Below are 27,559 nucleotides of genomic sequence, written 5' to 3' on the forward strand. Positions count from 1 at the left end.
TTCTTAAAGGTCAAGGTGACTGCCAGTCCTTTACCTTTCTTCCCTAAATTATGAGGTTCTACTGTCATCCACTCACACAAATCCACAAAGGAGACACAGTATCATCCTAGTGGCAAGAGTACTCCTGCTTCATTGCATCAAGCTGAATGAGGTGATGGATGTTCTTGAGGTAAAATTTAGATGACTACTTCATTAGGGGTTTTTTAAAAATATTCAGGTCTCCATTAGCAATTTCCCCTTAGGTGGCTAAAACAGGTGTTTAGAAGTTTAGCTCTGGTTTGAACATTGTCCATATATGTTTTCCCTTCACAGTTCCATGTAGTGTTCATTTTTAATGTACTTCATTATCTGTAGATGTATATTTGGAAAAGGCATACTCTTCCAGCATACCAAGCATTACATCATACCTGTTGAGAGAAGCTTCAGAAAATTGCCTGATGTGCAAAGGCAGAAGTACAGCAATTTTCACAGTAATAAAATGCAGGCCTTTATTTACAAAGAAATAGAGCAATATCTATCTTGCAGGTACTATCAGAGCAGGGGTTATTTTTGCTTTCTGTAATAAACTTAAGCAAACAAAATTTAAACGAAAAACCATTTGCAACTAGGTTACAGGAATTTTAACATAATATGGAATATTGTGAGTTCATTGCCTGCTATTATCAGATCAGGATTAGGTGTATTTGTGCTAAGGCTGTCCTTACAGCCCTGTGGAAGGTTTAATATTCTTTCATTTCTGTAATAAATCAGCTGTTCTCTCCTTGCACATAAAATGTTATATACTTGTAAAACAGCATCTGGTGGAGAGAGAAAGGAGGGGATGTGATTGACATAGGAGTCCAAAATCTGCTGTTGCTCAAAATCCCATTTTATTATACAGCTTTAGGCAAAAGCAAGACTGAAGATTTGCTTGCATTATTCTCTCCATGATACATTATTGACAGTAACAGCTACCATTATTTGGGGAAGTGATTTGGACAAGCTTCCAGAGCAAAGAAGCATGGAAAAATATTTTACCCTAATTGTTTGGGGCTTATCCTTCACTAGCCAGTGAAGCATTCTTTTTCTTCACAAAAAATACTGTAGTTCCCACTTGTCCTTGCATCACTTGCCTTGTATTTCTACAATGAAACCAAAACAGTACCAAAAATGTATCAAATGCTGTCAACAAACAGCATTTCTCACAAGGGTCAGGGCAAGTCTTTCTGAGGTTCAGGGCAAGTCTTCAGCCTCTGTGTCTGCAGCTAAGCTCAAGATCCATCACAAAAAAATATTAACTGATACTGACTCAAGGACAGATTTAAGCCGCCGAGTGAAGCAAAATTCATTGGAGTCACCTGCTCCCCATAACATAAATCCACAATAAAGCACAGACACTCACCAGTCTGACTGCAAAATTATCTGAGTATTAACACTTGCAAAACAAGTGAGAGAGAGACAAAAAAAACTTGCAAAACAGAGAAAGAGACACCCATGGGGAGACTGTATGTCCTCTTTTCCCCAACTGTCTGCAGGTCCACGGGTAGAAAATGCACTGGCCAAAGTCAAAGGTGAAGCTGTGCTTCCCTAAGGAGGCAGAAGACAAAAAAACCCTAACCAAATATGTATGTGTTTATGTGTTTCCATACAAATGCTGAGAAGGTTAAAAAAGGGATGGGTAGACTACAATACCTACCTGTAAGTATGTTTTGAATAATATCAAACACTTGGAGAAAAGAGATAATTATTGGTACTTTAGTATCTAGATAAAGGATTTTAAAAAATGCAGTAACTCATGTCAGTACAGGAATCATGTCAAGAAATTGTATCACAAATATCTTAGAATCATATCAGAGCTTGGTGAAATGTACCAACAAGAAAAACAGAATCTCTTCAAAACTCCAAGAATATGCTCAAATACAGGAAAAATACATTATTAAGGACAATCTAATCTTTTTCATTTGAGAAGAGCAACCCTGTTGTGCCCAGAGAAACTGGAATGATTGCTAGCACAGGAAAACAGCAGTAATGGTAGGGTTTCATTATTTCAGACATGCTGTGTGACAAATCTGATCTGTAGATTGTACTTCAGGGAGTGACAAATAGGGGACCCACTAAAAAAAGCCACCTTGTGATACAGTCACAGCAGTGTCAAGGGCCTCATCAAGAATATTACTACCAAAAGGCAGTCTGTAAGAGAGATCCTGATACAGTAAGATTCAATATCTCTGAAGTAGACAAAAGTTAAAAAAAAATTCCACTTGATTTTAAAAATGTGATGTAACTGAAAGTGAAAGCTTGTTAAAATAAACAAAATTTCGAATGTTAAGTACTGGCAAGTGTGTGAAGGTTATGTAAGTACAGCATACTAGGAGGTGAGAGTATACCACTCACCTCAAAGAGCCCTGCTGAAAAGCTAACAGCAAACCAGCCACTGGGTTGGAAAGGCAGGTTTGGAGAGGGCATTACCAACAACAGCATCAAAAAAGATCATTACATATGCACGTGACAGAAAGGAATATAAACCATGGCAGGTTCACTGTAAAAAACATGGTATGACAGGCCACAAAAGACTTAAAGTAGAGAGAATTGCAGCACTACAACAATCTTTAACACACCTTCGTCATTACGTCAGGAGCTGGATGGCTGCCAGAGTCTGTGGGATCAAGCTGGACTACCCACAGAAAACACACTGACTGTACAAAAACCAGATGGATCTTTTTGCACATTTGGTACAGAAAATCGCTGGGAGGTTTCCATAGATGAAAGAGTGATGCAGCTGAAAATGTGACCAAAAATGAACTGACATTTTATTGCACAATAAATTGAAATAGTAAACTGTGAGAACTCACTAGGACCAGCCATAATTCACCCATCAATTCAAAAGCAGTTCACAGATAGAATAATAACCTAATCACTATAATATACATTCTAATACTTTGGAACCTCACTAGCATCAAAAGAACACAAGATAGCACAAATGGTAGTGCCTTATTAAGAAGCTTTAACCACAAGGACCAGCACAGATAACATCCCTCCAATGTGGACTGGTAGGCAGGAGCAACAAAAAAGGACCTAATAATAAGCAAATGGACAAGTACTGTGTCAATTATACTGGACAAAGGGTTAGGGAGAGTTTTTAAAAGAAAATGTATGCCTCACGAAGCTATTGAAACTTTATGTAGGACTCTAATAACAGCTGGGAGAGCTTTACAACTAGTTCTTAATTAAAAGATCTAGAAACCTATTAAAATTATATCTGTGGAGAGACTGACTTATAAAATGTAAAATCAAAATTGGCACACACAGAGAATAAAATCCAGCTTTCTGGACTCTCAATCCCACCTGTCCCACCTGGCATTTGCAGAGGTTAACAGAACTGGGCACCAATGGGTAATTCTTTAAATACTGGAATTGAACATTTTCTGATGTGGTTCTGTGACAGAGTGAGCTCCAGCCATTCCACTAAAAACTTCCTCCAAGTCACTTTGCTATTTCAAGTTAAAATTGATTCCTGGAGTGGTGTCACTTTTCTGCTTGAACACTGTAATTACACAAATCCAAGTTTAATAATCCAAGCTATCAAGTTTAAAATAGACACATTGTTTTTCTTTTGCTGTTGCTGTTTCCCTACCTTCAAAACCCCTCCAGCCCTGATTTACCCCAGTCCCAGGTATTCCACAGCTCACACCATGACAGACACCTCACACAAAGATACTTCTAAAGTCTACAGCATGAAGGAAAGTCTCCAGGCAGGGAAGGTCTGTAATCTCTCCTTTTTCCCAAGTAAAGGGAAGCCTGTATGAGAGCTGTACCCCAAGGAAGGCTGAAGCAGGAGCTCGCCAAAGGAGGAAGGAGATGGGTGGGGGACCCTGTGTTACAAAGCCCCCTTGGAAGCTCTGCTTCTATTTCTCAGTGCCCCTGTCCTCCACAGCCAAGCTGCCTGTGCCCCATCCAGGAGGCAGCTCTGTTCCTTCTCCCCGTAATGTGTCCCCATCAGCCCACACAAGGTCTGCACAGCATGGCCCTGGGAGCTGTGCAGCCCTGGGAGCTCCCATGGCCCTGGGAGCTTTGAAAGCAGAAGTGAAGGGAAGAATAAAGTTAGGAGTGTGGGGAGAGAGCAGGGAGTAAGTGGAGAAGTAGGACAATGAATAGGGGAATCCAAGCACTTGTGGAGGCGTAAGGGAGTTAGAAGAAGCAGGTGACTGCAGCTGTGCAGTGTCAGCACTGCACTGAGACACAGGCATGGGGCTGCTCCCTGCTTCTCCTTGCAGCAGTTCCTCCTTTGGAAGGGCACTGTGTTCATCAAGATCAGGCACAAAAGCCTTAGAGACTAAAGCCCTGCAGTTTTACAGGTCTAAACAAAAGTGCATGGTGAGTCTTGCATGCTCTTCAAAGGAAAAAGAAATTACAAATAGATCTTTAAATCTGTGCTAAAAACCAGGAGTGTAGCAAACAAGTTATACACCCACTCTTTCCAAAACCAACCCTTCACAGCCACCATCTCCACTTCCATCACTATTTCCTTGAACAGACCCTTAGGGGAAATGAAACAAACTGATTTAGGCTAGTTTTAAAGCTACACCCTCAATGCCTACAAGCCGTACTGTGTGCTCAGCCTTGGAGAACGCCTCGTGTCTGTGGGTACCACTGACCCCTGTGTGAGCACATGCCCTGTGTGCAGGCTCTCCATGGCAACTGGGCTGCCACTGCCTCAGCAGGCTGCAGGTGGAGACCCCAGCACTCCTGCTGTTCATCCTGCCCACCCTTCAGCCTTAAACACAGCCCTGGGACAAGAAATCCCTCCACTGCTGGGAGGCTGCTCAGGGCAGGCAGGGCATCCATTTCCTGCCCAGGCACATTGGGCAGCTCATAGTTAAACCTTCTGCTGCAAAGCTTATGAATATTTTTCTATTAACTTCTACCAGACAGTTTTTGAGCAGCTCTACTTACAGACTACCACTGTGACTTCCAACAGAAACATTAATTTAATATGCTATGCTAGTACTTCTGTTACAACAGTAAGAGAGCAAAGAAAAAGCTTTATAATGCAGAAAAGATCTGGATTTAGCAATTAAACCTTCATTTGTATTTCATTTAGCAATATGAGAATTCTGCCAACATCTTCAGAAGGCTTTTAATATATCTGCATTAATGCACAGCTCATAAGCCAGCAGTGCTTTCATTTAACTAAGTACTCTAGTGCAGCTTAGGTTGCTGCATCAGCTGGTGCATGGGGAAAACATTCCCTGGGTGTGACTGGTTTGTCCTGTCAGCTTCAGGGAAACACAACAGAAGCAGCTCCAAATCCAGCTTCAGAAGAGCTGGAACACATGACAGTTGCTCCTAATCAGAAGCAGATGATCTTTCAAATATACATTCAGTGACCCAACATTAATGTTCAGAGAAGCAAGAGTAGAACATGAAGCAATTTCTATGTGAAAACAAGAGTCTTTCAAAATACAGGGATGACTGTAACCTACCTATTTTTTTATGCTTTAAAAAATATTTGGAATGTAAAAAGGAATGATGCAGTGTTTTCTTTAAAGCAGAAAGGAATATTGACATTAGTGACATCATGATAATAGTCAGCTGCAGAAAGGGCCCCATGTCCAGAGTATCTGAGAAAGCCAACCTATTAAGTTAAAAAAAAAAATCTGAGGGAGAATTTTGCTCAGAAAGATGCTTGTGAGATCTATATTGCCTCATTATACAAATGTAAATTCAAGGATCCATAAAATGAGAAGATTAGCTCAAGCTATGTGTTCCCTGTCAGCAGTGCTATAGAAACCCATCCTGCTGTACAGGAGCTCTGCACATAGACACAACCTGCATTTTCTTGTCACAATTAGGATTGCCCCAATCATGCAGATCTTCCAGAACAGACTCTTAAAACTGATTCCCAACCCCTCTTCTGTCAGCTTCCCATACATTTATGAGTGATAATGCTTTCCTGGCCTGAGTCACAAACTTATTCTTTTAAAATGTTTTACATCTGTATGCAAGCCAAACTGGCTATCTTCTTCAGCAGTCAGGAAACTTGAGTCCCCCCACATGACTCACTTAGCTAACACTACTAGAATAACACCCTTTTTTAATACATATATTTGGAATTAAACATCAAGACAGAGAAATTATTTTATTGATCATCAATACTGAAAACAATAATACAAATGAAAATTTTATTTATTTGGCGTTAGAATCCACCCTCCCAACATTGCAAGATCAGCAATTACAGTACAGAGCAAATGATTTGTTGTGAAGAGTTTTCCCACATTTAGAGTTAGTCAGGGCTCATGTCTCCTCCCAATGTGTTGTAAGCTGTTATAAAGAAGAAAAAGCTGCAGTGCCAGACTGTGATCCCCTTACTTATACTGCTAATGATAACCAGTGGTGTTTCCTGAAACTCCTATGAGCACTTGTGTCCACAGGAGCTAAAGACACCATTGTCTGAGTCTGCAAACACAGAAGACTGGGAATAGAATAGAAAAAAATTACCTTTTAGGACAAACCAAGCTCCTGCACATCTGAAGTCTCTCCTCCAGCCTGGAGAGCATAGTCTAAGGAAGAGCATTTCAGGGAGGGGGAAGCAGAGCACCTGTGCTGGGGCAGCAGAGACCCCCAGGAGATGTACAGAGCTCTCACTTTAAAGGGTTCCCTCAGGAATTTCTGAGGTCTGTCATGTCCCTGTGAGCACTGCTAATGATTCCCTTCTCCAGAGGGAATCTGTACTTAGTCTGACAAAGCACCAGTGAGGTTTTCATGCCCTTTTTGTTCTAGGAAAAGATGAAGACAGATCATTTAGCTATTTTCCCTTTGCCTGGGACACTTGTTTTAGAAATATTTTTTAGAAAATCAGCTCTTAAGCCCTGGGTTTGTGTGCCTGTGATAGGCAACTAGAGACACAGACTGTTGGGTGGCACTGGTGTGGTATTTTTTATTAAATCTGTTCTTTTCAAAGCAGGTAGAGCAATGATTTCAAGTTTATCACCACTGTTCCAACAGTCTTAGCTATCCAGTTACCCAATCTCCTTCTCAAATAACTTGGTTTGTTTCATCCAGCTGATGACGTTTCAATTTCAGCGTAACGAAAAGTAACCACATTTCTCTGTGCTTTTGGTTTCCTTCTTTAATGATGTGAGCTTTCAAATTCAACTGCAGTGCCAAGCTCCTCTCTAAGGCTCCTGATAACCCTTCTGGCTGCAAACTACAGCAGCACTGAGAGCAGGCCCAAAGGAGCAGAAGGGGAGCTGCCAGGGCTCAGCAAGGGAGCAGAGAGGTGGGAAGGAGCAGTGCCAGAGGCCCAGAGCACCAGGGCAGGTTCCAGGGAAAGAGCACTGAGCCTTCAGCCAGACCCTGCTGCTGACACGGCAATCCAAAGTTTATGTACTGTCTCCAAGGCCTTCAGGAAAATTAGCAGAGTAGATAATGAGAGAGAAACTCTTATCAAGGAGGAGAACTTACTGATCATTTCCACTGCAGACTGCAGCTTCACAGTTACTTCAGACTGACCTAATTACAGACTGTTGAAGACTCTCTGATTTTCTCTCTCCCTTGCTAGACCTGGTACTGAGCACATGGAGCAGGATTTGGGGTTTCACACTGGGATGTGATTCACTCAAAAATTAATTGTTGAACTTTTTCAAATTCTTAACAAGTTACTGCTAGGCTGGATCAGTTTGCTCCTTTGGCTCAGCCCAAGCACCTCAAGGGAACATTAGATTAAATGAGGTATGAAACCCCATCTGGAAAAGAACTCAGCTCCACCTAGAGAGACAGAAGTACCCTGGGTGCTGGCCAGGCCTCCACCTTCACAGCAAGTGCCCAGGTCCTGATGGAGTCGCAGCCTCTGCTGCTTTCCAAGCCCTTCATCCTGCTCAGCTCTTTCCCACAGCACGAGGCTCCAAGGCAGAAGGGCCCCTTGTGCTACCAGACTGCAAAGAAGCAGCTCCACCATAGCAGTGTGCAGCGATGACAGATGTCAGGCTTCCAGAAACATGACACAGCTTAGCAAGATGTCAGGAAAGAATATTTGGCTATCAGTATTCCATAAATAGCCAATTTGAAAAAAGCTGTTCAAGTTCTAGAAATCCATCACTTTTCTATTTTCAGGAGTTTTTCTCATTGTTTCATATAAATGTTCAGAACAGACTTCATACTTGTAAGATCTAAAATGGATGTCTTTGTGGTTTTGGACTAGAAGACCACATGCTTCACAGATACAAATGGTCAGAAACTAATCTGTGTGATAAATGAAAAGAGGAATCAAATGGTAGCAGCTCCAGTTCTGCAAATCAATTAGTAATCATTCAAAAAATTAATAAGTTATAAGCAGAATTGCCATCTTCACTTGTCTACAAATAAGCCATTTTTATTTATTATAAGCACCTGCTCAGACAAGCCATCTTTGAATTTTCTCCTTGGTGTTTCTCAGTGACACTAAATAGTTCAAAGAATTGCCTTTTGGCAATTGTCTAGGCCCTTGGCTTAGCTTCTCAAGGCCACTCCTTCTTTGGGAAGGAATCCCTCCCTGGCAGGGTGGGCAGGGCTGGCACAGGGTGCCCAGAGCAGCTGTGGCTGCCCCTGGATCCCTGGAAAGGTCCAAGGCCAGGCTGGACACTGGGGCTTGGAGCAGCCTGGGACAGTGGGAGGTGTCCCTGTGGATGTGCCACTGAACACTGAGAGCTCATCCCTGCAGAAAAAGGTTTAGGAACCTAAGTAAAATTTTGCTGAATTTACCTGGTCATTTCCTGAGCCGTAATTCTGACAACTTGTCACCTTGCTTGTATTTGCCAAGAACACTGAAATAACTGAAAATATTTCAGGATTTTCTAGAATCATTGTTGCCATGAATACACCACGCTATTCAGGCACACTCAAATGTAGCCTGGGCTCCTCATACTCTCACAATTTATTAGACAGCAAGAGAAGGTACTTTATCCTGTAGGCATAGAATACTGACAAACAAGGCTTGAATGAAAGATGATTCTTCACTTTGTGAATTCCAGTACAATTTGTTGTAGAATGATGAATAATAGAAGTAATTATAGCACATGTCTAAATCTCATCTAAACCAGCTTCTTGGGCTTCACAGAGAAAAAAAAAGAAAAAGTTATAGAAGATCATTTAACAAAGTGGTTTTTGAGATTGACAACATACAGTCCCTAACATAGCTGCTTTACTGAAAAGTGGATTCAGATTACTCTTAAGAGAAGAAAAAGTAGCATTTTCCCATATTTCTTAACCACCAGGAAATATCCTTCCCCTTTTCATTTCCTATTAAAATAAAGGTGAAGTTAGTGACTCAAAGAAAACTAATGCTGTAAATTATTGACCTCCATAGGTCTGAAATGATGGCTGGTACCACTGAATCCTTGAAACATGGTTGGAAGAAGTAAGTGGAAAAGTTTTCTACACTACTGTAGAATTTTCTAGTGGTGTGAAAGTGAAGTCTTGTGAAGTCTTAAATATCTGCCTGACAGCATAGACAGAAGTGATTTACAACAATCAAGTTCTATTCAAAAGTAGCTTGCACTGAGCTGACTGATCTTCATTTAACATGAATACTTAGCCATGAATTGAAGTTAGAACTCTCTGCCTTTTCAATGTGAAACTCCGTTTATCCCAGAGTATCTTTTACACTTGATGAAAAATGAAAAGATGAGTTCTTTCTGGTTTTTTATGTAATGTAACCACAGTCAACATGTATTTGCTGCAACATTTCACTACCCAGGTTAACATGCAGCATGGAATACCCTAGCAGTATGTTTATAGAAAACAGAACTTTTAAAATGTCTCTGAGTTGAAAGAGACAATTGGAGTAAAATGAGTGAAAAATTCATTTGTTCCTTCTCCCTGAGGACAAAGCCATTGTTTTCTTCAGTGGGAAATTAAGAGGAAAGCAGGGAAACAGCTTTGCAAATGAGGATGTGTAGAGGCCTAATTTACAAAAATAAAGCAGAACAGTTAATTCCATTAACCTCTGCCAAAAAGCAGCTTAGGAAGGATTCTTACAAATCTTCAGCTTCACAGAAGCCCAGAGCTTCTGAGAAGGCTGGATGAGAAGCCCTGTGAACAGTGCATTCCCCAGCAGAGCTCCCAGCAGCTGAAGGCCCCCCGGGAGCCTGGAATTGGCTGTGCTGCTCCAGGGGCTGGGTGGCCACACAAAGGAGCAGACACGGGCACACTCACACTGCTCAGGCTCGAAAATTCTCTGCTGTCATACTTGCCCAATTAGGGAGTAAATGAGCACACAGTGTAACCTGCCTGTGCAGAGATGAGAGCAGAGCAGCAGCACCTGTCTGCACACACTCACCCTGCTGCCCTAAGGCCACACAGCCCTTACACCAGCACACGGGAAGGGCAAGCACAGTGAACTTCAGAAACATGTTTGAAGAGTGGTTTGGATTTATCATGCAAGCAGGCCTTTGATTCACACAAAAAGAAATAAGACTTCTTAATTTTAATAATACTAAGTTTAAGCAGTGCAAGCCAGCATAATGTTAGGAGGTATTTATTGCTAATATGTTGATTAACCATCAACCAGAAAAAATTGCCAACCAGAAAAAATCCCCAAGCTTGTAACATACCACAATAAACAGAACTGCCTTCAGTGGGAATGCTGGATAAAATCTAATACAGGATTTAGCTCAAGCTGTAAGTAAAAAGAAATTGTCTTCCTGCTATTTAATTGGGAAAACTGGTCTCACTCTGAAATAACTTCCATGAAAGTTAATAAAAGACTTGCCAGTGTTTTGCCATGGGAATTAGACAGTGCCTGAGCTTGTGTCACTGCCAGAGGCCATTAGTCCCTCTCCCTGTTTCCTAATGCACCAGGGAAGGCAGCAGGCAAAGGAGAGAGTGATTCTGATTAACCAAAGAAAACAACTGTCTGAGAAGTTGATTCCCATAACAAATATCTCGGAAATTCTATGATCCCCCTCTAATAATTCACCCTGAAGGATTTAAAAAAATATCTGAGAACAGGTCAGAGTAAGGGTTAGAGATATTAAAACTACCTAATCCATGGTGCATGACTATTATGGATACGGGTCATTAAAATTTATATGCATGAGACATTGCAATCTTTACATTTCAGTAGAACTGTGGATGAATGGGAGCATCTTTAAAATTCTGCCCTACCATTCTAATTAGCCTGGCACACTTACATTTAGGAGAAAAAAAAATCAAGAAAACCTGAAAATAATGCTAATGGGAATGATTATATTAAAAATTGAATTGGGGGAGGAAAGAACAGAGACCAGATTTACCTTCAAGTTGGATAAGCAATTAATATTGGTTCTGGCATATTTTATATAAAGCACAGGAGGTCTAGCAGAATTATTTCATTCAACTGTTGTGAGCTAATACACTGCACTCAGTTGCAGATACTGCATTTTACAGAAAAGAAAGAAGGTAAAATAATCTAGAGAAAAGAAAATTACGATAAATATTCTTTTAAAATTACCTATGATGTGTTGAATCAGTTGCATTTAGAAAAGACTGACAGAGACTACACAACAATCCCACACTTGACAAAATCTGTGGTAAAAGGAGTAATAATCAACATTATCATTAACAAATGGGGGAAGGGGAACAAACAATGGGAAAAGATCCAGTTATGTGCAATCAAAATTAGGCTGGGGGACAAAAAGTACTTCTTCAAACTCCATCTGCAGTTTTCTCTCAGCCTTGTCTCCCAGAAGAGCCTTTAGTGCCTCCCCTCCCAAGGGAAGACAGGCTGGTGTGCAGAAAGGCCCCTGTGTACAACACACTGCTGGGCACTGCAGCAAACACAGTCTGCAGCTCAGAGCAGCTTCCATTCAGTTCCACCCAAGCTTCCGAGCTGCCAGATGCTGGCCAAGAATGCATAAGCTTCTTACAAGCCAAATAAACCCCACAATTCATCCAAGGTTCTGTGCAACTTTATTACTTCCTACATTAGGCTATCAAAAATATGAAGTGGTCCTAGGCTAAAGCAATGCAATGGATTGCAAATTTGTCAGTGTAAGTAGAAAACCAGGCTTAAAGAAAAGATTTGCATGTGACACAAACAGTCTGCTGTACAAATGATAGATACAGAGGAAGGTGGAGGATTGCCAACAGATTAGCAGATGAGGTGAACAATGAGACTCCAGGACCAAGGAATGACAACATGCCCTAGAAGTTTCTCTCCCCTGGATCAAACAGTGAAATCAACACTTATTCCAGTAAAGAGAGATTCTAAACCACTAAATATAGAAACTACAAATCACAGATTCAGCATAATGAGTAATAAAGATGCCTCAGAAATACAGGAAAAGCAGAAGTAGCCAGATATGATGTCATGGAGCTCATTTAAAATCTACCTAAGGCTAATTACAACAGGCCAGGCTCAAGCACCTTTCAGGATAAATCAAGTCTATCTGCTTATTGCAGGGTAGGGAAACATGGTGAAGGGATAACACAGATTCCCAATTCCTTCCATGTCCCTGAAAGTGGGAATAAATGCAGCTTTTCAAGGCACATCCTTCTCTGCAGAAGCGGCAGTGGTGTATTTCAAGGCAGCTCAGTTAGGAGGCTGCTGGTGTGGCATGGAATTGGGCAGCAGTGAGTGCTAAAACACAAAGTTCCAAGTGTTTTAGGCATGCAGAGTTGTTTAGAGATTACTGTGACCTTCTGTCATGTGTAAATACATATAGTTGGAAGGTGTTTAGCTTCTAGAGGCTACAAAAGGGTAACATTTAGGACAAGTGATGTGCATGGCACTTAGTAGTGGAGTCCACTTTGATAGCTCATGTGTTAAAGGAAAAAAAAAACCAAAAAAAAAAAATTGGCTACCCGATCAGGGAGTTCTGAAGTACAAAACAACCCTTGCATGAAGGGACCAAAACTTATAATAATCTTGCCTTCAGTATGTCTGCCCCTCAGATCCCAAGAGCAAATGGAACCAGAGTTGCCTCTCATGTCCTCAGTGTACAGGACAGACACAATGGGCAGGTCCAAAACCTGATCCTTCCAATGAAAATGGAGTTAAGGATTGCCATTTAACAAAACCTTTCTCATGTTCTCACCTTCCCTCCACCTGCTGCCAGTCAGTGAAATTAATTCAGCAAGCAGATTGTGTAAAGGCAACAGATTATAGGAGTTTAGTTTTCCTCCCTTGTGCCATGTACTATTTCTGCTACCAGCTGGTTGGAAATGCCACCTAGGCAGTCCTGGTGAAATCATGGAACTTGACAGCACTTTGAAATTCAAAAGCTGCAGAACATGAATATGAAATATGATTAGAAATATCGAAACTGTGAAAGAAAATACAGATGGATTTCCAGAGCAGGAGACTTACACAAGTCTGTCTGATTAAAGGAAATGTGAATAGATAGTATTTGTCTGAAGCAAACATGGCCCTGCAGCACATGGACAGGACAGCCCATCTCATCCATGGGACTTTAACAGTTCTTGGGTCATTCCAGCAGCATTCCATGTTGCTCTTCCAGAGCTCCAAGGTGTAAGAAATGCTCTGAGAAGAACAGCCTTTGTTGTAGTACATGCATGCAGATGCTACAATGCCTAATAGCTGTCCTTTGCCTGGACAATTAGGCAAATAGGGCAAGTAACCTGGGGGTTCTCCCGTATCAAGAAGAAACTCCAGTTCTCTATTTGCCCATATCATGAGGCACTAAAACTGTTATAAATGTCTTACTTACAATGACTGAATAGTTCTGCTTCTTGGTCCTTACCTAAATTCTCACTTCATAAGCCAACTGCCATAGGTCTTGCTACAAGACAAACTCAGCTTCATGTAATAGAGAAAATAAACTGAAGCAGAGAACTGACCTTTGTCAGTCCTGCAGGTCTCTCTCCTGTACCTAAACCGGGAGAAAAGGGTAGGCCTGGCTCATCCCAGCTCAGCTGCTGAGACTGCCCAGACTCCAGGAGAAGCTGCCACTGGAAAGCTCACATCCCCCAGCAGGGTATTGTGTCTGTGCAGGCTTCCCACCCAGAGCACAGTCCATAGAGCAGCCAGGCTAGGCCTGAATAAAGCACTGCACAGGAAAGCAGCAGCAGCAGCAGCACACCTAAATGCATGCCAGAGCAGCTCTTGGATCAAAACCCTAGAGCTGACCAGCAGCTCAAGCTTTGCAATGTCTCAGTGCTGGACAGCTCCCCTAAGAAATATGCTGCAAGCTTTGTGATCTTCCTCTGCTTCGAAGGCTGCTAGGATGCAAGCTGGGGAAGAGTACTGCATCCCCATGGGGAGGCAAAGCCAGCCCCATCATGAGGGATTTTGTCAGTGCAGGTGGAGGGAATAGCTGTGCCCAGGCACCAAAGGGGGCTGACAAATGAGCACAGCACGTACAAAGGCTTTCTGCAAGAGACAAAGTGTCTGCAGCTCTGCACATTTGTTTCCAGGTGTTCTCAGGGTCTTTTCCCAACAGGTGAGAGAGACAGATATGACAAGTATGATAATGTGTCTTGCAGCACTGAGACAACATGAAGGCAATCTGTGAGCAGATCTGAAGCAAAGAATGATGGCACAGATTTTACAGACCAGAAAACCGAGCGCTGTCAGGCAGGAGTGTTCCATGGGCATGGAATGTACACAGAAAGAGAAGAGCAGAAGACACAATGTCCTGAGAACCTTTGCCCTATGTCTGACATACCCAGGACCTGCAAACACTGAAAGCCCAAACAAAACTTCTGTACAGCCTCCAAAAGTGTTATCTTCACCCAAATGCAATTTAAAAGCATACTGAAGCCACTGCATGCTTGTGACAGGTGTACTTACCCCAAGCCTCAACGTGCTGTGCTCACACAAAGCACAGCAGGAATCACACACAGGGCTCACACACACAGGGCTCACACACACACACACAGAGCTCACGCACACAGACAGGGCTCACACACATACACACACACACACACACACACACACAGGGCTCACACACACAGTGCTCACACACACACAGAGTGCTCACACACACACACACACACACACACACAGGGCTCACACACACACAGAGTGCTCACACACACACACACACACACAGGGCTCACACACACACAGAGTGCTCTCACACACACACACACACACACACTAGTACTCTCACACACAATGCTCACACACACAGTGCTCACACCAGTGCTCTCACACACACACACACACACAGTGCTCACACACACAGTGCTCTCACACACACACAGCTCACCCCAGTGCTCTCATACACACCCAGTGCTCACCCCAGTGCTCTCACACACACACAGCTCACACCAGTGCTCTCACACACACCTTCCCAAGGGCTGTGCCCCTCCCAGGCACTGGTTCCCACCAAACTGCCTTCCCAGAGGCAATCCCACAGCAGATGGGAGCAGCACCAAGAGCTGGCACCTTTGTGTTAAACCCCTTGGCACAGGCTGCACACCCCTCACTGACTCTGCAGACAGGCTGGCTTTCCTTCACTAACTCTGCCCCAGGAATCCCAGCTCAGGAAAGGTACAACATTTCCTAGCATCTTGCCACAATCCCCTTCTATTTTGCATACAATTAATTGATTTGGACTTGAAAAATAAACACATGCATTAAGATTGATCTTCCTTATAATTACACACTAGCCCGCTTTCTAACTTTATCAGACATTTATCAGATTTTTAGCTGCAGGTTACTTTGGAAAGGTCTTATTCTGCTGCCATTATTATTGTCAGGTAATTCAATCAAATTTAATGGCATGATTTGTTTAATAGGATATTACCCAAGATGAGAAAGAATGGATAAATCCAGCTCCCAGTCAGGTTTCTGTCTCGTCTCAGCTGGAATTATGCTTCTGCTCACCACACACACGTTACATGGTAATTTTCTCGCATCCTTCCCCTGTGCTAGCTTTTCAAGTGGTTCTTAATTAGCTCTGGTTTATTTATGAAAGCATATTTTGCTAGACTTTCCCCAAGAGCTTTAGTAAACAGCTATATTAAGCTTGTATTTACTTATCACATCTCCTGTAATGCTTCCAAAAAGGAGAGGGAAGGGGAGATCAGTTAGAGGGGCAGAGCTGTGTTTGGGCTCTGCAGGTTACTGCTACTTGTAGTCCATCTCTCAAGCCTCATTTCCTTTGCAAATCATGAAATCATGCTTTTCCAAGCATGTCTGTGTGCAATTTGTCTCCTTTCTTGCTGGTTTTCAGCCAACTAGCCTATTTTGGCCTCATTTAGTGGAAGGCAAAGCTCTTAAAAATACAAAATTCTTATGAATCCTGTGAACAGAATTTGAGAGAGCACCTGTATGAACATTCCTATGAACACCAAACATCTGGTAATTCTTTCTTCTCCACACAGACTTCAGTAGTGATCCTTCCGTGTCCACTTGTCTCCTTTCCTGTCACTTTTAACCGGTTTAAAAACTGGTTAACTGCTTTGGCCTGTTCTGGCCCAGTTTGACCTCTATCTTTTATCTGATTTTTATTTTGGAAAGACAGAAGGTGGCACAATTTGTGTCATTAAAACTGTAAGTTCTACAGGATAGGCAAATGAACATGAAATTTAAAAACTTTGAATTTTTATAATGCTTGCCATTAAAGCACTTAGAAATTAAATTAAACCAAACTGATAAAAAAAATTAGTTGCAAAAATAATTTCATTCTTTTTTAGATCCCTGAAAATTTCAGAAGTTGACTAGGAGTAGGCTAAAAGGGAAAAAAATTAAAATATAATTCTGTATTTCCCAATTTAAAAAAAAAAAACATTCTTATAATTATTTTTTACATTGAACAAAGAAGTTAATGAGAACATCTTTTTTAAAGAAAACATGCTGACTAAAATATAACTTTTAAATCAACACATTAAAAAAGGGTCATGTAATTAGATGGCACTTCCATTCCACAGTGCCAATGTTCTGTTTAACTGAATGGAGTAAATAAGCTTTCTCCTATTTTTCTGACCTCTTATGAGTTGTCTTCCATGAATAAAACATATTTCTGAGAGACACCAGGGTTTTCTAAACAAATATCAATGTTTCAAACTCCTGTGAAGATTCCTCATGCAGACTCCCCACTGCTTCAAAAGAAACCTCCTGCATCTGTAGCCTTCAGTTGTATATTTGTTTCAGGATATATGAAAGCCAAAAGCTATGGCAGACAGACAGAAATAAAATAAATATGTACTTAAAAAAAAAAAAAAACAAAACAAACAAGCAAACAAAAAAACGGACAAGTGCTACGTCCAAGATTTTCATTTAAGTTCACTGAAGTGAATGGAAAAATCCAACAGCATTGAATCCAGTAGAAATCCACCCATCCACGGTCACACAACTGGATGCTGGTGGCTGAAAGCTTTTTGAGGACTCTGTGTCTCTCAGAGAACCACTTGACATCTCTTAGAACCACTTCAACAGCTCGTTAAGCACCTTTAGGAAGATTTCTCTAAGTTTTCAAACTCTTAGCTGACGAATTTCTCAGCAATGTCCCAGAGCAGTCCTTTGCTTGCTGTAAGTCAGCAGCCCCTGTGGCAGGCACTGCATCCTGCCCAGGGCTGGCACAGGAAACTGGCACAACCACAGCAGCCTTGGAGGGAAAGAAGGGACACATCATGTAGGCACAGGCTTGAAATGTACTCCCATGACTCTTTCCAAAGTCCTGAGAAAGTTAGGTAACTCCTTTCCTTCAACTCCCCCCTCTACAAAAAGGGAATATTAACATTTAACGACTTTGAAGGATATGATGAACATTAAGGCTCACTTGTAAACTGCTTGAAGGCTAAAAACACTATCTAAAGGCTAAGTATCATCCCCATCATCAGAAATTCATGGTGTATCCTTTACTCCTCCGTGTATAAGAAGGCAGGAAATTATCTTACCAAGGAGATTGATGGCACCTGGAAATTGTAGGCAGCCACCCTCTAAATTACGGTGCATGAGTCACTTTAAAGTATTACAGTTCTTCCTTCAGTGAGACTGTATTGGCTCAAGCATATATTGTCAGAAAATGATTCTGGAGATGTTTGTGAGAGAAACTGTTCCTGCAGATGACCTGTGGCCAGTACACAAAGCACCTGGGGTGAAATCCCAGCAATGGAAGAGCTGCTGGCTGTGTTTCAGGATCCCCATCCCAAAACATGTATTTCAGATCACATCACACAGAAGCTGTGCTGATGCATTGCACCACCTGCAGCACACCAGCAAAGCTGGATCCAAGCCTAAATTCAGATCTGTATCATTATGCTGCTGCATCTCTCCACTCCTTTTTTCTCCATGGACATCATTACCTCTGCATGCCCTGGTGGGGAAAAAAACCAGTCAAGAAGCACAACTTATGCTGAAGGTACTGTAACACATCAGGTGGGGAACTGCCCAGACAAAAGATACTTTAATCAAAAGCAACTTTAGAATAAGAACTATTTCTGATTCTTTCCAACAATTCACAGCAAGTTTAAATATTTTCTTCAAGTTAGAACCCAGGTAGTTTCCTTGATGTTAGGGGAGCTCTGCTGCTAAACAGGGGATGAAGATTTAAAAAGTGATTTAAACTCTAAGAAATAACTAAAGCAGCACCTGAGATATCTGTAGATTAAACTTCACTGAAATTTCTTTCATAGCTTCATGATGGTCTGTATCTGTTAGTCTTTGCAGGAAGCAACTTCCCTCTGTTAATTCTGTCACAGCCACAGTATAATGCTTGAGCCCTTTGGGTTTGATCTTGTGTAAGTGAAATAATATTGAGTGACATTTTATGAAGCAGTGTCAGCAGGTTCATTGAAGTTTAGAAGACTACATCAGCATCCTTGAGCTACCTTGACACACACCCTGTGTGCCCAAACTCTCATTCATTATTCTGGAATCCACCATGAGACAATCAAGAGTTTGCCCAAAGATCAAGGACCTTTAGTTAAAAATATTTGTGTGTCACAACCTGAAAATGTGGTCATATGCATCTCAAGAACAGAATACAAAAAAGAAGACAACAAAATCCAGAAGGTTTTTTCTTACCTCACATCATAAGGCTGCAAAGTGCCTCAGATTTTGGTTTTAGACTTTCACTCTGGCACTTTGAGTTAAGGGTTAAATTTGAACTGCTAGGATATATCATTTTCTGTAGGCACTGAGCAAGTTCAACAGTACTGAAAAACTGTTTTCTTCACTTTTCATGTTGTGGCTTCTAGACTTAGCAAGTCCAACTCTTCCAAACCTTCCTGAAATGTATTATCATCTAGGCCACTTATTTCTCCAGTGTGTTCATGTCCTAATAGTGATGCCCAAACCCAACACAATGTATTTCCTTTCCATAACTCAGGAGTATCCAAACTGACCTTGTCAAAAGCAGGACTATTATAAATTTTTCAGCAATATCTGTTACCTTTGTAAAAATAGATACGAGCCTCCCATCTCCTGAGATTTTGTTGTGTGCATATTTTCCTAGCATACAATGGTGAGAGAAGTGAATTATATGTTACTACATAAAAATAATCCAAATCTTGTTCTCTTGGCTGTGAGGAAAAGCCTGAAAATTTGAAATGAGCAGACACTGAAGACTCCAAAATTGAGGTGAAAAATAAAAATAACTTTTAAATACATTCAATTACTTTAAAATTCCTCATCTCCATTTTCCAAGCCTTATACTCAGATTTTGGACAGTCCTGTTCATGACTTTTGACCGTTTCTGAAAAATTGTCAGAGCTTCATATAAGAATCGAAGCAAAAAGCACCCCAGAAAATTCTATTCTCTGGACCATTTAGAATAAGAAGATGTCTACTGAGCTGGTATTCTCCCAGCACTGGAGTAATGGAAATCATAAGCAACTCAATCCTCACTATGAATTTTATAACTAGATTCTTAACATCACTTTGCATTTCCTTTTTCCAAAGAAAAATGAACACTGTCACGCATGGTTCATTAAGAAGTGTGCTCGGCCACTTGACACACCATGATTGATGTTGGGAAGAACACTCTGGAAAAGCTGAAGCTGAAAATCTCATTTGGATTAAGTTCTTCCATACAATCTCGAAAAATGAAAAATGGTTTAAGGCCAGAAAAAGCAATTTCCACAAGTATTTTCACTGTGCACAAAAGACATGAAGTTCCGTCTTCAGCAGATGCAATTCTTCAATTTAACATTGATTTTGACTTGACAATTTTAGGGGTGACATGAGAAAAGTAACGTAAGAAAACAGAGACACATAGAATCACGAGAAGTTAAAGGCTCAAAACATTTCTCAAGAGCACAAGGTTAAGAAAACCTTTCTATTCATCTTAACACTGCATAGAAAAAGGTGCCAATTTATTCCTAGCAAGCTTTTTTCTTCAGTTGTGCTTGTTTCCACAGGCGAGAAAAATCAAATATATTTTAAACCAACCAGCAACACAGCATAAAAAGACTGCAAAAAAGGTGAGGAAGTGCTTAATTCTCAACCTGTCATAGGCAAGCATAAGTTTCATTTCTATCAGGAAAAAAAAAAGCAATATGTAGCTGAAGAAATGGTAAAGTACCCATTCACCTTTTATGTTCACCAGTATCCAGTATGTATCCAGTGCAAGCTTTGGAGGGAGGCTTGAGCTGCCAGGCCCTCCTTCCCATGCAGCCTGTCTTGCCAGAAGAGAGATTTTTGTGTTTGTCATGTGAGCCTAGCACAGCTCACACTGGAGATCCACATAACCTGCCCTGCCAGGGTGTTCCCTGTGACAGACACAGCACAACTCAGACACTCTGGGCATCACCCTTGGCCACTGACAGCCCGGGTCCAAGCACACTCTCCTACATCACACCTTAGACACACCTGCACTTGGCATATTTTCCCAGTTGCTCTCACTCCAGCTGGCTCTTTGTTTCACTGGAGCAGGAGAACCAGCTCAGCACGTCCTGCCCTTCTGCTGTGCCTCTTCCACAGCAATGTTCACATTCTGCTCCTGGCCCTTCCCCCTGTGCTGTCCACATCAGCTTTGGGGTCGCAGTGCTTGAGAATACATCAGCCCAAAGGCCCCTGTCAGTACTAAGCTCCAGAGCAGTTTTATAAAGGTGTGGTTGGGCATGAGAATTAATGACTGGCAACAACCCCCAGCTGATCAGTAGATCCAACACCTCTGTCCAAAGGTCAGTGTTAACCTCTGTCATCAAGAGATGAGCGACCTGAGTCTCAGAAAGGGAAGTCCCAGGTGACCAAGCCATTGGCAGAGGCAGGTGACAGGAGCCAGGCTTCCTGTACCTCCTACCCTCTGCACTGGACAAGACTCAGAAACCCCCAGGTTTGCTGACCCTTTGTAAACCCAGGCAATGGTGTTAAAAAGGAAATGTGTCAATTCAAGCAAATTGTTCACTGCTCAGGATAACTGACTAACAAATAGTCCCCTGTATTGCTGCTTTCTTTGAGGAGTTAGTTGAGATTTTAGGGCTAAATTTCAGGATTTCAGGTATAGCATAGTATGTCATATCAATGTTTTGTTAAACACAAAACCAGCTTATTTGCAATAATGCCACCTTTGAAGTGAGAGTTTAAAAGCCTCAGTACTGAAGCCTAACTCTAGTAGAAGCACAGCTTTGGTGCAAATAGGGATATAAACCACGTTCTTTATGAAACTCAAGCATTGATACTAATGAACAAGGCCAGGCAGGTCTCATTCACACATCCCCATAAAGCTCTGGGAACACTCAGGACCCCAAACATCTGATGTTCTGGCATGTGCTTTCCAAGAGTGCTTCTCCAGTGGACCTTAAATGTTTCATCATTCATGAATAAATTCTTACTATTCATGATGTTTCTTAAGACGGCTGCCGACCTAGGAAAGTTAAAATGGAAGAAAATCACAGGAAACTATTTCAGCCCCAGTAGAGCTGCCAGACTTTGGTTAGCACCTTTCACAGGCAGTAAATCGTAGGGCCAGCAGGAGGATGTGCATGTCAGGAGCATTAACTCTGATTAAATCTCTCTGTTCATTTAGTCCAGAAAGTACCATCTGGCAACACTGCTTTTTCTCCCTCTCAAAAGCACCTGAAATCAAGGATGTTTCAACAGCTGAAGCGACCTTTACACTTGGAGACTCACGAAAGGGAAGAATCCACTGGTCTCAGCCCAGTCTGCCTGCAGTTAAAGCAGTCAGTGCCTTGCTGACAATCACAGGTTTCAAAGGTGTTAGATTTATGAATACAGCAAGAGACAGATAAAAAGGTGCTGCTCTCTCTCTCACAACCCAGCTCTCCAGTAAATAATCTATGACTAGAGCCAAGCAAGTCCTTGCAGCAAACTCTAAGATTAAGTGATGATTAAAAAAATGCAGTTTTTTTAATGGCTTCTTCCCCTTTCCAAAACAGTTACTTGCATTTAGAATTATTCTTTCCTTGACCACTGCAAAACAAGTGCAGTGTAACCATACTGGATGCAAAAAATATGAGGCAGAAATGCAAGCTCAAAAGACAAAGTCTTTGCTGCCTAACGAAAATACCAGTTAAAGCACTTTACTTCCCATACTCTAAGCAGAATTAGCATCATTTTCGAAGTCATCCATTTCATCCAGCATGCCACAACTTTTAGCACTACTCTATTTCAGGTGTTAGGAAGCTGTCTGGATTAGGGCAGTAGTCCATTAATACTTTACATTCCCACTGGTCTTGTCTTCTTTATGGCCTGAGAACATCAGACACAGCATTGGTTCCTGACTGAATTTTACCGCTCACTCCTGTCTCTTCTCGCACACAGCAATCACTACTTTTCAGTGATTTTGAAATAATTCTGTGATTCAATAGGCATCTACCAGCATTTTCTTAAAATAAAATATTGCAATTGGGTGTCTTAGTCTCCCAAATAAATTACAGTGCCAACACAAGTGATTAATCCTAATAAACTCTCTAATAATGGGCGAAATCTTTGGATGCTCTAAATGTCATCAGTAGAATTTTTATACTGGCAGAAAATTTGGCCCTACAGATTTAATAATGCATCAGCAGACACTTTTCAGCATTTTTGGAGGCACAAATTGGAACTCACCAGGTTTCTGCCTAATGGAAGTAGCTGACCGCCAAGGAACTCATCAGGAGTATTTGAAAATTAACTTTACTCATCCCCTCCATGCATTCTTAGTGTATTGCCTTCTCCCTCAGCTGCTGGAAGTCACGCTCTTGGTGGGGGACCCAGACACCAGGAGAACAAGGGAATGGCTAAGCCAGCCAGGATTCATTTAGCACATGACAGTGTGTTAAAAGCTCAGCCTTATGACACATTTCTCACTGATGTCACAATAGCTACAGAGGATGGATAGGTTTGATATGTCAAAGTGTTACACAGCTTGTCTGTGTTCCCACTTAAGTTCATTTAAAACAAACTTCTAAAAGATAAATTACAGTAGATGTAATTTCGTTCCAGATTCTTACTATCCTATTCACATCTAAACTGTGCTGGCTCTATTTAATAAAAGTAATCAGAATTACAGCTTTATCCACTTGTTTTTGTAACAAATGCTGTGGAATGAGCTCAGACTTCCAATATGGAAGTTTCTCACCACCCGTGTAAGAACAGGAAGAGCAGAAGACAAAAAGAAGCTCATGGCCACTTGGTGTGATCTAACTGAGGACTGCACAAGCTTCCAGACTGAGGCAGCTTCAGGAATAAAAAGATGCATCACTTCTTGATGCTATGTTAATAGTTATAATACAACAGTTTCTAATTACTTAAATACTTAGAGTCTAAAAGAGTCATCATTTTCACATTGAATACAGTTATAGCACTTAGACCTCCTTTAATGATACAGCATCAAAGGCGAGAGAGCAGTGTCAGTCAGTCAGCAGCAACAAAATCATTGCAGTTTTCAAGAAAAGAAGCAGCTCTGATTCCTGGATTCTGCCACTTTAGGACAAATTATGTATTTTCAGTTTGATTTCCTACAGGAGGTATCAGTTAAGGGTGAAGGATTTAGCAAAGTACAATTTCCAAAGCAGCATTCAGCACCAAACTTCATCAATTAGTCGGAAGATGCAGTGCTGGCTCCTGAATCAAAGAAAATGGAAATCAGTTTTGTATGAAAAGTACATTCCCTGTGTCAGCTGATTGCCTTTCCAAGGGACTGTATTACTGCTTTTGCCCCAAACTCATAGCATGTGCATCTATAATTTCTTCTAAAATCTCACCTGAGTCTATCACACTGACCATGTTATCAGTTCGTTCTGACAACACTGTTGCCTTGTCATGTGCCACAATTAACATCTTATTTTCTGACCCTCATCCCAGTGAAGGACTGCTACTCACTCATAAATTCTACATTCCACCTCTGAAACTTCTTCTCCTCAAAGACACCACTCTGATAAACCAAGAAACTAAAAAAATCTGCGAGTTTTGATGAAGAGATGTCAATTGACAATGAGAATTCTGTGGTGGATAAACTTTAAAGATGAAGTTATAAAAATAAGTAAAAATTCAGTGTTTGAATACAAAAGCAAAAGCCTGGTGAGAGATTCTAAGGTCATTACTGAGTGAAGTAATTTAACAAAAAAAGTAAATTTATACTAATGAAATTTGATGATACACAAAGTTATGCAGTATCATCAACACAGGGGCACTGAACTATTATGCTGAAAGAGGGAAATGTCACAGAACAGTGCAGTAGAAAGAAAAATATTAAAACTGATGGGAAATAATACAGTCATGCATTTAGAAACAAATTTTGTTCCCCATAAACAATGGGCTTATTCACCGGAGATAACAGCAGGGAAAGAAAAATATGAATGTATTCATCAATTCCAACCTTAATATGAAGGAGTAATGCAATATGGCTTGGAAAAAGGTGAACCTGATTCTAAACACATCTATTGAGTAATTTTCAGTAAAGAAAGAGATTTGTTAACATTATTATGAGAGATACAAGTAATTTCTCCTGGATAATACGTCAGGCTGTTCAGCTGTATTTGAGAAAGGGATTCAAAATGAATTTCTGATGGAGAGAACAACCTTTATGACAATCACTAGGATGGATGAAAGGGAATTAACAGCTTGGAAATTTATCATACAAAATTAAGGACAAAGGAGAAAATTCAGTATTTGTCAGTAAATAAACCCCAGAGAAAAGGCAGGTTAGTTTAAACTAGAAGCCAGTGAAATGTCTTTATATTGACCCTATCACAATGTAATCAGAAACTGAAGAATTTTTCAAGTAGGAAGATGAGGTCCCACAACAAAATTAGCAAAAGAACAGGGAAGGTAAGAAACATGAGTTCAAGCAGGAAAAGAGAGGAACCCCCAGATTTTTGTTCTGTTTATCCCAAGCCCCATGCTGGGTGGAAGCCTTGCTGAGAGTGCCTGGTGTGGTTGCTATCAGCACAGAGGCCCGGGGCTATGGCAGGAATGGAGATTCCTCTGTCTGCAACTGCTGCACCCTGGCAAACACAGGGGAGTCAGGCAGCAGATGAGAAGGACAGCTCAGGAATAGCAACACACTGCTAGGCTGAAGAACCCCTAGAAACTATTGTCAATGAGTCAGTAGGAAGTAGTTCTAGAGCCCTTTGTATGGGAATCAAAAGCTGGATTCAGCAAAGTGACATTCCACAAGTCTTCCTCCTCAGATAAAGCATTTTTTTTCCCCAGGCTATGTCTGACAATATCTTGCACTTGGATTAACCACGCAGGGTTTTAGGCTAACCTACTTCCCTATGTGCTCCTGAGTAACTTCATGTTCATCCCAAGCAGCATCTCTGACTCCATGCTCTGCAAACTGAGCTTCGATCACCCAAGAAGTGCTTACTGAGCTAGTTTTAAGGCACCTCTTCTAAGATTTCAGAAGCAGAGTTCTTTGGCCATGACAAGATTTAATCAAACAAGTACCAACAACACAGACCTTTCTCTAGTCCCTAAGAGGTGCCCTTCAAACACAAATGAAGATTACTATAGCAAAAGGAGCAGAGCTAACTACAGAGCCTAGAAAACATCCTCCAGTGAGGCAGGACCTTTTGACACACGTGTTATACGTTCCATTTTGCACACAGAATGCTTAACGTCACCATTATGGTTTCTACAGTGAATCCTCAATTATGAGAAGAGTCAGAATAGGTTTTTATGGCACTACTTCATTCATTTACCAAACTCCTTAAAGGTGAAATTTGCCCTAGGTGCTTGCTTGACTGTGTTGCTCCAGAAGTTATACTAGTATAAAATGTGGTTTTATTCTCAGTGATTCGAGATGATGAATGACAAGCCTTAGCCTTTAAATATTCCTGAGGCAATGCGGATGCCAAATATCCCACTCTGTAATGCTTTAATACTTCTCCAGAGAACTTCAGGGTTATAATAAAATCTGAAAGCAGGGGAACTGATGACTTTCCTGAATTCACTGACTTTTAAACTCTCTTGTTTACAGAAGGTATTGTAGCTTTCAGACAGATTGTAGTAAATGCTCAAGGCACTTAAAGTATTTGCATTTGAAAAAACCAATGGCAAACCAGGAGGCATAGGAATCATGGAATTTATTACCACCAACATAGTCCCTTACCACCTCTCATCTGTGCTGACCCTACACCTACTGAGAGGCAATGTCCAATAACTGTAGCTGCAGACTACTGGACTGGCTGAGGAAAGATGAATTTAGTGTATCTGACCAAAGCCACAGTTTCAGTGGTTGGGAATTTCCACCTTCCCCATCTGAACACACACCCATCCCAGAGCATTCAGCCAGGTGCTCCAGGAGCTGTGCACTTTTGGGCTGGATGTGTGCAGGGGTCTCGAAGCAAACCACATTCCTGCAGCCAGCTGAACCAGAGCATGTGGTCCAGGAATGTTCCAGCTGCTTGGGAGCGCTCCCTGCACAAGGTGAGACAAGAGCCAGGCAGTGCAGGCTGCTGGTGCTCCTCAGCACTGCTCCAGGCCACGCAGTGGCTGCTCTGGCTAAGCCAGGTGTGCCCCTTGTGCCCCCAGAGCTCCTCCAGCAGCAGCAACACCGCCCGGGAGCTCTGCCCAGTAGCTCTGGCACATCTTGGAACACTGGAAGCTGAGGGAAGTCAATAATCAGCCGTATCTCTTTCGGCCTAATGAAAGATAGAAGCAATAGTGATTTAATCTCGTGCCATATCACAAGCTGCTGTATGGCAGAGGAGACCCTAGAACAGGATTAAAGAGTAGAAAGAAAAAGGTAATTTTCTCTCAGAGCACCATCCTGAAAGTCGGAGCCACTGTCCCCACAAAACAGCTCTAAATGTTCAAACTACCCTGTGCACTACAGGCCATCTTATATAAGCAACTTTCCCATTTTCAATTCTTTAACCTGTTCCACAGCAGCTGTGATGACTACAAAGTATGAGAGGCTACAAAACCAGGCCACATTAATCTTCCAGTAAAATTTGACATTTGAATCAACCACATTAAATGAGTCATAAGATCAACAAAGGTGCATAAAAACCAGCTAATTGCAACTTCCAAAACTTTCATCTGACAGAGTAAGGAATGCTTTGTCCTTCATGTCACATCGATTTCAGACTTTTTTAATAACAAAAATTAAATACACATCAATACACAGATGCACAGACTATCTACCACCACTGTAGAAATTTCCAAAAATAATTATTTCACTGGTCATCTTCTTTGTAAAACATTGCCTCTGCAGTAAAAGAAAACGTCATATGCTCTTGAGCAAAAAATTCCTCTGCAATA

General features: G+C 41.4%; 2 protein-coding genes across 9 annotated transcripts in view; one reads left to right on the forward strand and one right to left on the reverse strand.

Annotated features, from left to right (window-relative positions):
- The window catches only part of CTNNA3 (catenin alpha 3), a 427,418-nt gene that overhangs the window by 260,272 nt on the left and 139,587 nt on the right, over window positions 1-27,559 (reverse strand). The window contains exon 1 of one of the 6 annotated variants that reach the window (XM_064429669.1): window positions 22,919-23,221. The exons of the other annotated variants lie outside the window; for them this stretch is intronic. The gene's annotated coding sequence lies outside the window, so the exon portion shown is untranslated. Of the gene's footprint in view, window positions 1-22,918; window positions 23,222-27,559 lie in introns of those variants that run through there. 6 annotated transcript variants of the gene reach the window in all.
- Window positions 1-27,559, forward strand: part of LRRTM3 (leucine rich repeat transmembrane neuronal 3) — a 76,423-nt gene that overhangs the window by 21,160 nt on the left and 27,704 nt on the right. Inside the window, exon 3 of one of the 3 annotated variants that reach the window (XM_064429674.1) lies at window positions 9,323-9,373. The exons of the other annotated variants lie outside the window; for them this stretch is intronic. Coding sequence (XP_064285744.1) covers window positions 9,323-9,328 — 6 coding nt within the window. The 3' untranslated portion in view covers window positions 9,329-9,373. The remainder of the gene's footprint in view (window positions 1-9,322; window positions 9,374-27,559) is intronic. 3 annotated transcript variants of the gene reach the window in all.

This window comes from Passer domesticus, chromosome 8 (genome assembly GCF_036417665.1).
Source record: "Passer domesticus isolate bPasDom1 chromosome 8, bPasDom1.hap1, whole genome shotgun sequence".
Lineage (NCBI taxonomy): Eukaryota > Metazoa > Chordata > Aves > Passeriformes > Passeridae > Passer > Passer domesticus.